General features: G+C 41.6%; 1 protein-coding gene across 5 annotated transcripts in view; it reads right to left on the reverse strand.

Moving 5' to 3' along the window:
- Positions 1-18,061, reverse strand: part of SMAP1 (small ArfGAP 1) — a 188,529-nt gene that overhangs the window by 76,534 nt on the left and 93,934 nt on the right. The window contains exons 1-4 of one of the 5 annotated variants that reach the window (XM_069599496.1): positions 7,191-8,241; positions 6,755-6,870; positions 6,374-6,454; positions 212-292 (exon numbers count right to left, since the gene is read on the reverse strand). In XM_069599496.1, the coding sequence (XP_069455597.1) occupies positions 212-292; positions 6,374-6,454; positions 6,755-6,865 (273 nt within the window). In that variant the 5' untranslated portion in view covers positions 6,866-6,870; positions 7,191-8,241. Of the gene's footprint in view, positions 1-211; positions 293-6,373; positions 6,455-6,754; positions 6,871-7,190; positions 8,242-15,380; positions 15,457-18,061 lie in introns of those variants that run through there. The other 4 variants (XM_069599492.1, XM_069599494.1, XM_069599493.1 and 1 more) reach the window with 4 other exon arrangements.

An 18,061-nucleotide genomic window follows, 5' to 3' on the forward strand; every position in this document is an offset into this window, starting at 1 on the left:
ACTTGCCCTCGAGGAACTCACAGGAATCTACACCCACACATATGTACCTGATTACAAGTCATACAGGACAAGACAGATATAGGACACACTCCGCAAATACTGGTTGAAGGAATGATTACTGCGTATCATGAATATCTCCAAATCATCCATATGTAACTATACAGATAAGGTCGTAACCTGCGCGGATTAAAACACAGGAAGAGATTTTTACCTTTTCAGTTGTAAGAGGTTTTGTAGGCTTTTCTGGTTCCTTTTCTTTCTTTTTCTCTTCCTTTTTTTTTTCCTTTTCTTTCTAAAACACAGCCGAAAGTTTTGATAAGTTCACTTTTTAAAAAATGTCAGCTCTTCATACATTTTTATTTTATTAGTTGGAGTCATCATTTGAAGAGAGCACAAATTTCAATGATGACAATATTCAGTGGTACTGATATATGAAAGAAAACACAGCAAATTCATACTGTCATCAAGTAGGTTAATAACACAATAAAGAATAACTTTCCTTAAAAAATTAAGACAGAAGTGAGACAATTTAGAACTTCTTTGATATTTCAAAATTTGTTTAAAACAAATGCAATTTCTATTCAATAAATTCTCATTGCATCTTTACATAAAGTTAGGTTTCCTAACAGCAACCATAAAGTTGAAATTTGAATACAAAGAAAACAAAAACTAACTCATAGAAGAGAATTCTTTATCAACCAGATGAAGGCAGATTACAACATGTAAACATGAGAAGAAAAGTATAAAATCACTTTAATTTTTTTTTCAATCACCATAGTGTTGTGATATTTTTAAAGGGCAAATACGATTATCTTCTCATGAAAATAACGTTGAAGATAGTGTTTGGGGACCAGAATGAGCTGACTGGTTTGCATATATGATACAACCCAGTCAAAGTAAGCTATTATGATACTATAAAGTTCACAATTTGAATTTTCAAGAAGGATGAAATAAGATATAATAATAAGTACTTACGGGCTATAAACAGGTGGGAAAAGGAAAATGAAGTAGATTAAACAACAAGCATTTGTAAGGCATATGGAGGGAAGAGATGCCTAGAAATTTACAATCTGGTGATAATGCAACTGAGTGCTGATATAGACCTTAGTTCCCTGGCAGCAAAGATGAGAGGATAAACTGCTAACCTCGAAAAGGCAGGATAATAAACACATGAAACTTGGTGAAAATGCCTAAATGTTGTATCTGCACCTATGCCTTTAAAAATAGTACTTGACACCACCTCTCAAGAGAAGAATCTTTACTATGTGTAAATTGGGAAAGTCAACACCAGCAATTCCTAAGCCAAAATGGTAGAGATAAAATTAAAGCTCCTACTGGCCAGGCACTGTGATAAGCACCTTACTGTCTAAGTCAATGTTTATAATGATGTCGGAAGAAAGTCATCATTGTCATTTTACAAATGCAGAAACAAACTCTCAGGAAAGACACACAAAGCCGATCGCAGCAGGGCTGAGGGCTGCAAAGCCTCCGTGCTCGCTGCTGTCCAGTGGGCTCTGCGTCCCACACTGTCCTCCCCACGGGGACAGTGGGCACCTCCCAAGCCCTTCTCAAGGGCTACACACCGTGTGACTCACTGAGACCCGCACAAGAGCCTTCTGAGATAAGGAATATCACTGCCACTGTGTAAGTGAAAAATAAACAGGATGTGCAAAAGTCCTTCAGGTGTCATGAAACGTTTTCCAGACCCCAGTCAAGTTTAGGGAAGAAAGCAACATAACTGGACATCCTCACTAATATGCTGGAGGTGGATGGTCCTGCAGCCTCTCAAAGCTCTTAGTTATTTCTCAAGGATGTCACTGTCATGAGATGGGGAAGAAGCCTGGCTTTCTAATCACTAATCACCAAAAATAAATTAAACCAGTTCAGTTCAGTCGCTCAGTCATGTTCGACTCTTTACGACCCCATGGACTATAGCACGCCAGGCCTCCCTGTTCATCACCAACTCCTGGAGCTTACTCAAACCCATGTCCATTGAGTCAGTGATGCCATCCAACCATCTCTTCCTCTGTCGTCCCCTTCTCCTCCTGCCTTCCAACTTTCCCAGCATCAGGGTCTTTTCAAATGAGTCAGTTCTTCACATCTGGTGGCCAAAGTATTGGAGTTTCAGCTTCAGCATCAGCCCTTCTAATGAATATTCAGGACTGGTTACCTGTAAGGTTTTGTCTTTTCACACTGTTCATGGGCTTCTCAAGGCAAGACCACCAGAGTGGTCTGCCATCCCCTCTCCAATGGACCACGTTCTGTCAGAACACAGCGTGGCTCATGTGGCTGTGGCCCATGCGATCAGTTTCATTAGTTTCCTGTGACTGGTTTTCATCTGGTCTGCCCTCAGAGAGGTTAAGGATAAAAGGCTTGTGGAAGCTTCTTGATGGGAGAGACTGACTGTGGGGGAAATTGGGTCTTGTTCTGATGAGCAGGGCCATGCTCAGTAAATCTTTCCCTAGCCTTTCCCTTCTCCAGGGTATCTCCAACCCAGGGACTGAACCAAGATCTCTAGCATTGCAGGTGGATTCTTTATCAGCTGAGCCACAAGGAAGGCCCAAATTAAACCAGCTGGCTGTGTTTAACCAAGGGAGAGCACAATTTGATGTCTTGAACACTGGAATTTCAGTTGTCAAACTATGGCTATAAGCAACAATTTTATGACACGAGCCTTGAAGTCACATTAAAAACATGGGTTCTAGCCAAAATGGCCATCATCAAAATACCCACAAATAATAAAAGCTGGAGAGGGTGTGGAGAGAAGGGAATCCTATACTGTTGATGAGGATGGAAATTGGTACAGTCACTATAGAGAACAGTGTGGAGAGTCCTTAAAAAACTAATACTAGAGTGACCATATGACCCTGCAATCCCGCTTCTCAGCATATATGCAGAGAAAAACATGATCCGAAAAGATACACGTGCCCCAATGTTCATCGCAGCACTGTTTAAAACAGCCAAGACATGGAGGCAACCTTAACGTCCACCCACAGAGGAATGGATACAGACGACGTGGGATGTACATACAGTGGAATGTTACTCAGCCATTAAAAAGAATGAAACAGCCATTTGCAGCAACATGGACAGACCCAGAGAGTGTCATCCTGAGTGAAGGAAGTCAGAGAAGGAAAAACATTATATGACGTCCTTTACATGGGGCATCTAAAAAGAAACGACACAAATGAGCTTACAAAACAGAAACAGACTTACAGCCTCGAGAACAAACTCATGGTTGCTAGCAGAGGGAGGATGGGGAAGGGACAGTTAGGGAATCTGGGATGGATGTGTACTCACTGCTGTATCTAAAATGGACAACCAACAGGGCCCCACATATAGCGCAGGGAGCTCTGCCGCATGCTATGCTGCAGCCTGGATGAGAAGCGGGCATGGGGGAGAATGGATACACGTCGTGTATGTACAGCTGAGGCCCTTCTCTGTTCACCTAGAACTATCACAACACTGTTTGTTAACAGGGTATACCTCAATACAAAATAAAAAGTATAAATACAAAAAAAAATTTTAATAATAAAGAAGGAGATAAAAATAAGAAACTTAAAGCTAGGCAACTCATCAGATGACTGATCTATTTAAGATACAAGTTTCCTAAGGGAATGGTGAAATATATATATATTTTTAGGTTGGAGGAAATATGTCTTTAGTATCAACGCTTCTGATTTCTTCTTTGGCTCTTAGTAGGATGAACAGAAATCTCAAAAATTTCTGTAAGTTCTTTCTGGGAGACAAATCTCTCTCTCCCCCCTTCTCTATCTCCAGGGAATGCCTCAAAACCAGAGCTGCTAGAAAATGTAGACAAATTCAGTCTGAAGAGATTAGTTTCAACCACTCTATGAAACAAGCAATATTCAAAATCTTATAAATAAGCTAAGATGCACCAGTGGCAGACCTTTCTAGGACCCTAACTTTTAGTGAGCATTATTAAACTTTCATCTTCTATGTTTTCTCAAAAAAAAAGGGGGGGGGGGTTTCTAAACGCAGATCATATAGTTTGACCTACAGATAATACCCATCTTTAGAAAAGCTGCTGAAAGACCAAAGAGTACTATGAGAACCTAAGTTGTTTTAAACTATTTTCTCAGCAAGAATAAAACACAGCAGTGTTTAATATTTCAAAACAGTAATTCCTGAAATTTGGTTATTACATAGCCAAATGATATAGTGAAATACAAGACCTTCTGCAAAAGAGAACAGGAAAAAATGTTTAAGTCCTAAAGTCAAAGAAAAGTAGATCTTGGGTTCATTAAAGATATGGTCTCTAAAACTTTTTATTATGCACTTCTGTCTCAAAATGTTGTGAGCATACATCCTCAATATATGTACGCATTTATTAGTAAAGCACATATAGAACTCTATTATACACATTATAAAACATACGTAAAACTAGAAATTTTAAAAGGGTAAGAAAAAAAAAAGCATGAATAAACCTTCTGACAGACTGCCCTAAAGGACTCCCTGGTGTCCAAATGCTGTCAGGCAAGATGATGCCACTCGGGCAGATAAGACCCCGCTTTCCAGGACCGGGCGGCCAGCCCCGCACAGCAGACACATGACCTGCGGTTTCCACCCTCTGAACAGGCACCACAGCCACTCTTCCACGCCCTCAAGGCCATCTCTGCCTCCTGCAGGGCTTTGTCCCTAACTCCTAACCCCTGACCCCTACAATTCTCTGACCACCCAAGTCTCTCCAGCTCCAACCACGCCCTTCATGCTCCACACCACCCTTCACTGTCTCCGTGGGACCCCTGCTGTGCTGAGGTCCAAGGGTGCCCAGCTCTCTGCTCTCGTGCCACTACTCAACACAGTGTACACGGGCTGCCTCCGCACTCCTCCACCTGGGAGCTCTCCTCGGCCTCCAGACCTGTGTCTCCAACCTTCCACCAGACGCCTCACAGTTGTTCAGTCACCTCACACTCAACACACCCAACTCTTAAGTCCGCCCCCTCCCTACACTCACCTCAAAGCTGCTGCTCCTCCTCAACCTGGGTCCCTTCTCCCTGGAGAGCGCATCATCTGCTGAGATGCTCAGGCCTGCAGCCAGGAGTCACCAAGGCCCCAGAGCGCCTCCACGGCTCACTCATCACACACTGCACGGGCCTGACCTTCTCTGGGTCTCTGACGACCACTCTCCCTTCCACTCCCTCTGCCTCCAGCCCAGCACACGCGCCCATCATTTCATGCCTGAGCTGGGGCAACAGGTCCTCAAGCCTCTTCTACACCCAGCAGCACGGAGCTCACCCTCCGGAGGCGGTGGCACTGACATCCGGAGGGGAGAATCGGCTCCGGGAGCTCGCGCTGCCCGCAGAAGGCACTGCGGAGCCAGGGCCTCGGCTCAGAGCCCAGGCGCGCCAGCAGCCTCCCAGGAAGACGCCCCTCCGCTTCCCCCCGGCCACACCCCCGCCTTCTGCCACAAGCCCCACTCATCCTGCTCTGCCCGCAGGCTTTCTTCACAGGACACTTTCTCTGTCTGGACTGCACCCCAGTCTTCACAGGGCACGTCCAGGAAGAGTGTAAGCCGGGTCAGAGCGAGGGCCCTGGGCCGGAGCGGCGCTGTGAGGGCACAGCAATCATGGCCCCCACTCGGCTGCGTGAGAAGTCCCCCTAAGGTTCCCCATCTTCCTCTGTTAGATGGAAGCGTCTCCAGGGCAGAGGATACACCTTATCTGTCTTTGTGCCCCACATGTCAAGCACACCCTTTAGCAATGAGGAGACACAGAAAAAGTGTGAGATAAAGGACGTCTCAAATTCACTATGGTCATTATAACAAAAAAGATAAAAGAGTCAAAAAAATTAAAGCCTTCAACTATTTATAGGGATGACTTTAAAAGTCCATAATGGTATAGCACCATCCTCCCTAATCACTCCTACCCCACACACATCTCAACAATTATCACTCTCTACAACAATGATGACTCTACGCATACAATGTATCTATATGATGATTACTACAGCTTAAAAATCAAAATGACATCAACGTTCAAGAGTTTATAACAACAGAATCATAGAAAGAAAACTTTTAACCAAAGACTCTTCCTAGTAAATCAAAGAATTCAAGAGCAATTACAGCAAAGTTCCCTTAAGCCTAAGGTGGTAATGGAAACAACAGCCAAAAACTAATTACTTATTAGCTGCTGAGACATATCTATGGTACCGATGAATTAGTCATTCTGAAACAAAATACAGATTAAAGCTCTTTAATCCTACCTCCAGCATAGGAAAAGTGGTCTTAAAATTGTTGTATTTAATGTATTTAATACTGGAGACAATTCAAAGCATAAACAACTATTACAGCATCCCAAATGATGGCACGTTCACACCGAGCGTATGGACACAGCTGGCTAGAACACCACCATACCTCCAATTTGTTTTTCTCAACAGCAGCTTGTAGAGAAGGAGAGGATACCAAAGGCTGAAGAGGAGCATCAGAGGAGGCAACCTGTGGAATGCAGGTGGGAAGTCAGGAGGAAAAAACAAAAAGAAAGTAATCAGAATTATAGGCACAGGAAAGAAACAAACACTCATGCATTTCTGAGCTACAGAAGCACTTAGAAATATGTTAAAGGAAAATAATGCACCAAGAAAGAGTGTTGTTTTTCAAGTACTTCCATGTGAAATTTCTGTAGGTAAAAGCATTTATTACAGAAAAGTGTACAATTTAAAATGCATTTCACTCTAACATAAAATTTAAAATGCACTCAGACAAAATCATGCCCAAAGTATCTGAGAAACAAATGACCGTGTCTGGCGGCTCTCTCTCCATCAGTGTTACTGCTGGAGTGCTCACGCTCTGACACACTGTTCCAAATGGCTGGACAGCACAAATTGAAATCTTGCTCCCACTGACCATAACTGCTTTAAGAATGGAAAATAACACAGAGCTGAAACAGTAAAAGTTAACAAAAGTTTTAATCAACTCTGTAAGAAAACAGAAAGAAGGCTGGGAGCGAAAAGAGTGAATTAACGCAGTGTAACAGCTAAGCAGCAGGCTTAGTGAAAAGCCATGCGCACACTTCCTTCTTGGAGCTCCATGTCCACAAACACCACCCCCAGGGCTGCACCGGCTGAACTGCCCCAAAGCTCTGGGAGACAGTTACATATGCAAAGGCAGTTACATATGCAAAAGCAATTTATACAGAGATAATTTCATCTAAAAGCCTTTTCACTCATCTTACCCAATTCCTACAAGAATAGTTGATCACTTTAATGGAAGCATTATCTTCCTGCTCTCTTTACTGCCAAAATATAACTGAATACGTTTACCAAATGTGTAGTAGATCTTTGTAGCTGTTAAACTGACATCTCTATATTGCTCTATCATATCAATAGTGCCTATGAGGAATCTTTAAAAATGAAAGGTGCTATTACAGAAAGGTCATTATGCAATGTCAAAATAACAATGTGAGATGCTAAGTTCTCATTCAATCTGCTTGTTACTGAGTTAGTTATGGCTGCAATTCTGAGTCACAACCCAAGCCCATAATCTTTAGCAGGTCTTCACTGGCACACTGTTAGCTCTGTTAAAAGTATACAAACTAGCCATTCAATGACAACTAACTGAAATCACACATAGAAGAAAATATTTAACAAGACAAACTGTGCCTTAAAGACCAGCTGCAAAACTAATTTATTCCACTGGACATTTCCCTGTTAGATACATGGAGAAAACAAGAGATTAGAAAAAGCACATAAAATCACTTAAGATGGTAACCTGTATCATAAAGACCTTTTGGCCCAAATTTATGTAAAAGCTGAACATAAAAATATAACAAAGAAATAAGGGCATTTAATATGTTGAGTGTTACTAATTCAAGGTAATTCACTGTAGAAGTATTTTTCCTCCTCCTAAGAGGATGATAAACTGATTTCACCACTTTTAAAATTCAGATGCTCACGGTTCACAGAATCTTGATTCAAACTGGAATCAAGATTGCCAGAAGAAATAGAGATGACACCACCCTTATGACAGAAAGCAAAGAGGAACTAAACGCTATGATCAACTTAGACAGCATATTAAAAAGCAGAGCTATCGCTTTGCCGACAAAGGTCCGTCTAGTCAAAGCTATGGTTTTTCCAGTAGTCTCGTATGGATGTGCGAATTGGACCATAAAGAAAGCGGAGAGCCAAAGAATTGATGCTTTTGAACTGTAGTGTTGGAGAAGACTCCTGAGAGTCCCTTGGACTGCAAGGAGGTCAAACCAGTCGATCCTAAAGGAAATCAACCCCGAATATTCATTGGAAGGACTGATGCTAAAGCTGAAACTCCAATACTTTGGCCACCTGATGCGAAGAACTGACTCATTGGAAAAGACCCTGATGTTGGGAAAGATTGAAGGCAAGAGGTGAAGGGGACAACAGAAGATGAGATGGTTGGATGGCATCACCAACTCGATGGCTGTGAGTTTCAGCAAGCTCCGAGAACTGGTGGTGGACAGGGAGGCCTGGCGTGCTGCAGTCCATGGGGTCGCAAGGAGTCGGACACGACTGAGCGACTGACACTGAACTGAACTGAAAAGTCAGAGGGAGCAATATATAACTATTTAGTAAACATCAGTCTTTTAACAAAGCATGTTAATACCAAAGTAAAGCATTAATACTATGTTCCAGCTAGGAGAAAACACGGAGATCCTCGTTCAACAGGAAAGACATCTGAAAAGTCAATAGGAAAATTCACAGGTGAATGTGAACAGTTGTGTACCCATAAATCAAACTACCATCTGCCAATAAGAAAGGGACAGTCTAACAGGACACACGAAAACAGGGATAAGTCTCAAAAACATGCTGAAAAAGGCCAGACACCCAAGAACAAACAATGTATGATACCATTTACACAAAACTTCAGCAGCGACGAATATAGTCTACAGTGACAAAGAGCAGACCAAGGGCTACCTGGGACAAGCGTGGGAGGCAAGGGGGCACAAGGCACCTCATGCAGGGAGGGGAAGGGTCTACATGCCAACGGTGGCTGTGGCCACACAGGAGCAATGAGTGATGAGCAGGGTAAGCTCCATTATGCAAGCAAGGAATGAAGACCTAGAGTCTACAGCTAGAAGCAAGAGACACAAAAGACAAAGAGATGGATGGGGGAGAATCCAAAGGGCAGGCAGGAGGAAGAAAGAAAAAAATACAGAGGCAAGAAAATCTAAGTGCTCTCATGTTCTTTCCCAAACTCTCAGGACCACTGCCCACCCCCTCCACTAAGCACCCGAGCAGAATACCACCACCTGCCATCCGGATTAGTCCTCCAGTCCCGCTCATCCATAAACCATGCATTCACACATGTCCTACAAGGCCAGAGTCCAAACCCCTTAACTAGACCGCAAGGTCCCCTGCCCACTCCCTCTCCCGACCCGGGCACCGCCTGTCTAGGTGCACTTGACTCCCTGGGAGCCGGCTCTCCAGTCTGCTGCTTGGGCCGCAGGGATCACTGCTGCACTGCTTCCTCTGCTGGAAACCCCCGCCCTGCCCCCTTCCTGGACGCACCCCGGTCCTCCTGTTTGCACACGCCAGGACGCTGCGCTCCTGCAAACACTGGCGCGTGTGTCCAGCGCAGATGCTGTTACTTATGGGTATTCTTTGTGCAACTGAAGCTCTCTGAGACGGACGTGGTTCCTACTTTGTTCACCGTCTTCAACATCTGGCATTCCACAGGTCTCAATAAATCTTTTAGTTGAGGGAAACAGGACAAGAGCGTCTCAGAGACAGACACAAAAGGAGGCTTACATCAGAGGCTGCCACTGTCTTCAGAAAGGGCTCTGACTTACTCACTATCTTCTCTGAACGCTCATGCAAGTTATCTACACTCACTGTGAAATTCAGAATTCATTTTGTAACTAGATGATAATTTCATTTCACTACATTCCAGTACTTTTACAGAGAGAAGACAAGACTCTGACCTAGAAAATGGCACTGGGAATCGGCGTTGGGAAATGCGGCTGTCGTGTTTGACTGTCCCACTATTTCCCACCCTTCTCTCTACCCCATCCATGGCCTCCTTCAGGAATAAATAAGCTATCACCCTTCCTTCAACTATTCTTAAGCCCAGAAGGTATTCTCAAGGCCACCACCAAAGTCAACTGTATGCAAAGAAACTCCCGGAGCAATCCATGTGTACAAACCTACCTACTACAAAAGGAAAATCGATGGGGCAGTTGGAAAATAGGTTTCCAATTGCCATGTTCCAGCATAACGTGAACAAACACACACTGAAAAGATACTGAGTATTATAAAAATACCAGCATGATTATTTGAAGGTCGTCAGGCAAATTGCTCATTTTATGTTTCCAAGAAAAGATCATGTTATTTTCTTGATGATTTTGTTGTCGCTGCTGTCACCGTTGCTCAGTCCGAAGTCACGTCTGGCTCTCTGTGATCTCGTGGACGGCAGCATGCCAATCTCCTCTGTCCTCCACCATCTCCCACAGTTGCTCAAATTCAAGTCCACTGACTCAGTGATGCTATCTATTTCATCCTCTGTCATCCCCTGCCTCCTCCTGCCTTCAATCTAAATGAAAATCTGCTGCTCCAAAACAACTGACAAGGACCTTATGGATTAACTGTAATACTTGCCTTAAACCAGGTTTAGAGATTTTTGACTATATATTTTAAGTGGAGATTTTAATCACAGCAGTTCTCAAATGACTGTCTCGTGATCTTTCAGTATCCTGTGAGGCTTAGGTTCTTTAGGAGTTGAGAAGTCATCTAAAAAATATAGCTTCCAAAGTAAATTACCTTCCATGGCATGTGTCAGATATAAAATACATTTACTGAACTAATAAATAAGTCATACAAAAGAAATCACCAATTACCTCGTCAGTAGGGGAGTTAACAGACTGACAAACGTAAGCCCCCGAGTCACCAAATACACAGAAGAAGCCTCAACTTTTACTAGCTTTAAAATCACTGGATAAGGCACTAAGAAATGCAGAATTCTGGAGAAATTTCAAACAGAAATCCATTAATAGCTACATCAGTCACCTGGAAGCCCATAACTTCAAAGGGCTGACTTAAATGTGGCGATATTACCCCGAAAGACCTCAAACACTGTGCCCGCGTGCTGAAGCCGCTGCGCCTGGACTCTCTGCTCCTGCAGGTCTCCTCCTCCCCACAACAGCAGCCTCGCGGCGGCTCCTACATATAAAGCAGTCAGTAATACAGACCTCTACGGAAACCACCACAGGAACACCTTGTTTAGCTCTCCTAAGAATACCATAAAAAGCAGGCACTACGCACAGAAGAGACCAAAACTGTAACAAGAAGCAGCAGCAACAACTCCAACTTGAACCTGTGTACCTAACATTAACCTTAAGTCACCACTAGATACTTTATCATCTAAGTTTTTCATTCCTATCTGAAAGGGTATCTAAAATGGTTTACAATTCATACAGTTTTAAAATTATTGTTCATTTACCTTAATAAACTGTATAATCATCAGTTAATTGTAAACAGTGGTTGCTGCTCAGTGGCTAAGTCAGGTCTAAGTGCGACCCCATGGACTGCAGCACACCAGGCTTCCCCGTCCTTCACCATCTCCTGGAGCTTGCTCAAACTCAAGTCCATTGAGTCAGTGATGCCATCCAACCATCTCATCCTCTGTCGTCCCCTTCTCCTCCTGCCCTCAATCTTTCCCAGCAATAGTCTTTTCCAATGAGTTAGAGTTTAATAAAATTAAAAGCGCTAACTCGTTTTTATTATAGCACAATTCAGAAACATCATTTCCACAACAATTTCTAAGCTGAAATAATGGATTAATTTCACTTTCATTGCACTAAATTCTAGTCTTCATACATACATGCGTGTAAACACATATACATACATATAACAAAGTAAGTTAGAATTTTGCTGTTTTTAAGCTTTTAGATAATACTCAGTTTCAATACTTCAAACTCAAGAAGGCAAAGCGGTTGTCTGAGGAGGTTTTACAAATAACTGAGGAAAGAAGAGAAGCAAAAAGCAAGGGAGAAAGGGTAAGATACACCCAACTGAATGCAGAGTTCCAGAGAACAGCAAGGAGAGATAACCCTTCTTCAATGAGCAATACAAAGAAATAGAGAAAAACAATTGAATGGGAAAGACTAGAGATCTCTTCAAGAAAATTGGAGATATGAAAGGAACATTTCATGTAAGGATGGGCCATGATAAAGGAAAGAAATGGAAAGACCTAACAGAGGCAAAAGAGATAAAGAAGAGGTAGCAAGAATACATTGAGAACTGTACAAAAAAAGTCTCCATGACCCGGACAACCAGAGTGGTGTGGTCACTCACCTGGAGCCAGACATCCCGAGTGTGAAGTCAAAGGGGCCTTAGGAAGCGTTACTACCAACAAAGCTAGCGAAGGTGATGGAACTGCAGCTGAGCTATTTCACATCCTAAAAGATGATGTTGTTGAAGTACTGCAGTCAATATGTCGATACATTTGAAAAACCCAGCAGTGACCATGGGACTGGGAAAGTCAGTCTGCATGCCCAAAGAGGGGCCGTGCTAAACAAGTTTCAAACTACCAGACAACTGCGCTCGCTTCCCATTCCAGTAAGGTTATGCTCAAGATCCTTCAAGCTAGGCTTCAGCAGTACTTGAATCCAAAACTTCTAGATATACAGGCTGGGTTTAGAAAAGGCAGAGGAACCAGAGATCAAATTGCCAATATCTGGTGGATCATAGAGAAAGCAAGGGAATGCCAGAAAAACATTTACTTCTGTTTCATTGACTGCATTAAAGCCTTTGACTGTATGGACCATAACAAACTGTAGAAAATTCTTAAAGAGATGGGAATACCAGATCATCTTATCTGTCTCCTGAGAAACCTGTATGTGGGTCAAGAAGCAATAGTTAGAACCTTATATGAACAACTGACTGGTTCAAAATTGAGAAAGGAGTATGACAAGGCTGTATGTTATCACCCTGCTTATTTAACTGATATGCAGAATACATCATGTAAAATGCCAAGCTGGATGAGTTACAACCTGGAATCAAGATTGCCGGGAGAAATAACCACCTCAGATATGCAGATAACACCACTCTAATGACAGAAAGTGAAGAGGAACTAAAGAGCCTCTTGATGAAGGTGAAAGAGGAGTGTGAAAAAGCTGGCTTACAACTCAACATTTAAAAAACAAAGCTTATGGCATCACTTCATGGCAAAGAGAAGGAGAAAAGTGGAAACAGTGACAGATTTTAATTTCTAGGGCTCCGAAATCACTGCAGCCACAAAATTAAAAGAGCCGCTGCTGGAAAAGAGCAAACAATATGGAAAAACTCAACCTCATCTACTCAAGACCTATTAAAGGGATTTCGCTGCTGATCCAGAGATTAAGACTTTGCTTTCCAATGCAGAGGGTTCAAGTTTGATCCTCGGTCAGGGAGTTAAGATCCCGAACACCTCAGGGCCAAAAAAAAAACAACAATAAACAAACAAACAGAATATAAAACAGAAGCAGTACTGTAATAAATTCAACAAAGATTTAAAAAATGGCCTACGTAACAAATGGTCTAAAAAAAATCTTTAAAAAACCTGTTACTAAAAAAAAAAAAACAAAAAACCTAAATTGCATAAGAACTCATCAATATTGCCAGCTGTGACACACCACTGGTTACGGGGAGTGAAGGGCAGACGACAGGACAGGTTTCTTTTTTTTCAACTGTTATCTTTATTATGTATGGCTTCAGCCAGGCCATGTGAATCTCAGGTCACCAACTTGGGATCAAATCTGTGCCCACTACACTGGGAACAAAGAATCTCAACAACTGGACCGCCAGGGAAGTGCCCAAGATAACTGTCTGTACTCAAGAGTTCTTTCAATGTCCCCTATCACTCACCCATGAAAGAGCACCAGGGAGGGCAGGCTTACTCTGCATACCTGTGGGAGAACTCTAAGACAGCCACCAAAACCCCTACATACCCTGGATTCTGAAATGAGTTCTTAAAACTTCAAATGAAAATATATTACTTACATTTCCGAGTTTGTCCTTTGTTTCCCCCACAATGCTACAGGTAAAGTTAATTTCATGGACATCATCAACATCTCTATTTTGTCCATTTTTACTTATCTTTCAAAAGATTCCTTCTCTACATCCAAAAGAAATGCAGCCCAAACTCTATCAAGAGTACCTCTGCTCCAAAATACACATATTTGATTGAATTTTTTAGTATACTGCTTCTCCACATGTACCAAAAAGGAAAACCAGCTTATTTGCAAAATGAGATGAAATTACTCTCTCTAAATTGCCTGACAGATGACTTACCCACAAAATTAATGGCTTATAACTTTATTATTAATCTAGGAATCAAAGACCCCCTCCCCCCAAAAAAGGACTGCAACAATAGAGAAAACTAGCCTTAAATCGTATTTAACTGAGATAAGAAAATTTATCAGAAAAAGAAACTTATAAAGAAACAGTAATAAAACGTATTTGATCACTACAGCAAGGTCTCAACTATTAGGCAACAAATGCTTGATAATAACCAATCAAAAGGTTACGTTTTCAGACTCATTTTGTGCAGGAACAAGGTCAACAAAAGCTTGTCTAATACTGAACACCTCATGTTAAAGAGGCATTTATCTATTAGCGCCTGCTTCTCAGGCACTGAAGCTTCAAAGCACTTTCCCAGGAAGACCATCTGGCGCTGCAATTCACACATGCTAAGTCACTTCAGTACTGTCCGACTATTTGCATCTACGGACTGTGGCCCACCAGGCTATTCTGTCCACGGGGACTCTCCAGGCAAGAACACTAGAATGCATGGCCATGCCCCTCTCCAGGGGATCTTCCCCACCCAGAGATCCTGCATCACTTATGCCTCCAGCACGGCAGGCAGCTTCCTGACCACTAGCACCACCTGGGAAGGTGCTGTGATAAATACAGATAAATAGGAGCAGCACCATGATTTCATTAAAATAATTAATGCAAGACTTCCTTGCTGACTGTTTGCAAATACACTGCAAACAACTGTGTTTTCTATTATGGACCAAAGTAAGATAAAGCAGTTCAGGAAAAAAAAAAATGCTGTTTTAATAAACATATCTGGTCAGATCCACCAACACCCTTAGAAGAAGACAGATCTGCCTTTTCCATTCATTTCCACAAACCAATAAAATAATTTTCTCTCCTCAATTTTTCAGTTAGTATCTTTACGCAGACTTCATAAATTAACTTAAATGCCATTTAAGTAGTTATTAGATGCTTACTTAAAAACATGCTTTCTGAGTCAAGAGTTCTGCTTTGTGAAAGCTCACTATGTGACAAAAACTCCCAATATTCAAAGTTTTAAACATTTTTACAATAAATAAATCAAGCCATATCACATGTTAAAATTTCAAAATATTCATCAAACATCAACTGGTGATAGAGATGAAGATTTTACTTACATTTGTAATAGCTATAGCATTTTTATCGTAGTATTTCTTCTTTTCGTATTTATCTCTGATGAAAAATTCCACTGCTCTGAAAACAGATAACTTAAGGAAAAGCATGAGTTCAGTGACATGTACACTCCCCTTTATTCACTTCACAAAGTGAATTTAATACTCCTACTCCCCAGTCTGTACTTTCCTCACACACTATTTCCGCAACTAAATGCTGTAACCTACTTTTCTTTCTGCCAAAGAATCTATCTCGTTCAGGAAATCTTCCCCATTCAACAAAACCACTCAGCCGAATTCTAAACAGAAAAGGCATCGTATTTCTCAGTTCCACCACAATCCACAGCCTTTTATCCACCCCCCCAACACTAAATTAAGGCTCGTTTTGGATTTTCAGTTTAAATGAAGACACTAACGCTCATGTGGTAGCCACAGCATGCCAGATGCCATACTGGTGCGCCATCCACAGTTCTCCTTTACTCTTTCCTCCATGCAGTCGTGTGCACATTATAATTTCCACACCACAGAGGAAGAACCAGCAACTCGGAAAGAGCAGACAACTGTGATTTCAGTACTTATGTCCTTCCCCGCCACACATGGCTGCCTCTGACTGGATCAGTGAGGATCCACTGTATATTTGAAGAAGGGTGACCAATTTTTTCCTGCAAAGCTTTCTAGAAATGGAAAAGTCAGGAAGCTAAAACCAATGTCAGTACTATTTAATTTTCTGAAGTTGACTGGACCAGCCTTATCTGTTGATGGGTGAATCACTTCTAGTGGGATTCAGGAGCTTTGGATCAGCTGATACAGATGACTTCTCTTACCAGTCAACCGACCACTGTTTTACCATATTCCACTAAAATGGGACTTCTTCCATCAAGGATTCTGAACTTTTTTATTTTTTAGTACCATGAACCCCTTTGATAGTCAAATAAAGCCTGTGGACTCCTTTCTGAGACAGCGCTTTTAAATGCATAAAATAAAATACACAGAACTACAAAGGAAACGAATTACACTGAAATACAGTCTCTCAGTGGATCCCCAGGTTAACACAGCCTTCTATTAAAAGAAAAGCAACCTGAAGCAGTAAAACAGTACATTTTCAGTTAATTGTTCCTTATTGGAAGTTAATAAGAGCTCTTTAACCTAACAGCTGAGGCCACAGGTAGTAGCAAGAACTGACAGACCACTATACAGTGGGCGTTGAGAGAGAGCTCTCAAAGGGGCCAGGGAAGGCAAGTAAGACAGGAAAATTAAATGCTCAATTTATCAAGCAAGCTGAATAACTGAAAGCTATTTTTAAAGACAGCTCTCTATACATTGTGTATATGAGAGGCATTTCACATTACCTCTTTTTCTCCTCTTAACCTATACAGAGGTCTTTTACATTTGCAACTAAAGCTAGGCACGAAGAGTTTAAGGAGTTCTCTGGTATTCTACAGTACAAGGGAGGGAGTATTGTGATGACTGGAAACCAGGCACGTCTAGCATCCACCTTTTCAGATGCTACTGGTCACCACAAATTCATTTGTGAATTAGTCATTTAATTTCTGCTAATGATAATAAATGCCATTTTATCTAGAGAAGGTCAAATGTGGAGGGCACTTTTATTCTCAAGGTAGCCTTGAAAACCCTTTCAAGTCAAAGGCCCCAGAGCTGTCAGAAGGCTCATTAGTTAGATATGTGAACATTTTGGCAGTCAATACCAAAAAATTACCATAACACCCCAAGATTTTCATAAAACACAATAACGCTGCTTTATTCCAACTATTTCACATGTAAATAAACTAAATGCTAAGTTCGCACATGATTTTAAGTCCATGTTCAATATTACATTTTTCTGTTTTTCTAAGAGGATAAAATGAAAACAATCAAAAAAGCCAGCCCTCTGGATGAATGTGGATATATGACCAACTTTTACTGTCGAAACAACTATTTACTGCCACAACAGGAGAGAGAAGAAGAATTTACTTAGATTGATGTCATTTTCACAGTGGATGAAATGAAATACGTTTGGGCCGAGTGCATGCTAAGTCACTTCAGTTGTTTCCAACTCTTTGCGACCCCATGGACCATAGCCCGCCAGGCTGCAAAACAGGCAAGTTAACGTTCTTAAGGCTTAGTCGCTCAGTCGTGTCCAACCTTTTGTGACCCCATGGACTGTAGCCCACCAGGCTCTTCTGTCCATGAGGCTCTCCAGGCAAGAGTAGTGGAGTGGGTTGTCATACCTGCCTCCAAGGGATCTTCCCGACCCAGAGATGGAAGCTGTGTCATCTCTTACACCTCCTGCACTGACAAGTGGGTTCTTTACCACTCACACCACCTGGGAAGCCAGGTGAAATATGTTTATTGTTTTTAAAAATTCTATAATATTTTTAAAACAGCAATTATAGTTACTTCCAGATATAAATATTACATAGTATGTCTACAGCTTTTCTTAACTAAAATCTAAATTCTTAAAGTATAATTTTTATGTTTAAAGGGAGAGTAACACTGATGTTTTTCCCCCTTAATGACAGAAATAGCAGTCTATTTTGGATATTATTTAAAATATACTACATATTAAAGCTTGAAAAGATTATAATACTCTCATTGATGAAATGTTTATGACAAAGGAAAGATCACTGTTTGTGACCAAAGAAAACCCTAATATTAGAGAGAAAATTCATTACGAACAGTATCGAAAA

Source organism: Ovis canadensis, chromosome 9 (genome assembly GCF_042477335.2).
Source record: "Ovis canadensis isolate MfBH-ARS-UI-01 breed Bighorn chromosome 9, ARS-UI_OviCan_v2, whole genome shotgun sequence".
Classification (NCBI taxonomy): Eukaryota; Metazoa; Chordata; class Mammalia; order Artiodactyla; family Bovidae; genus Ovis; species Ovis canadensis.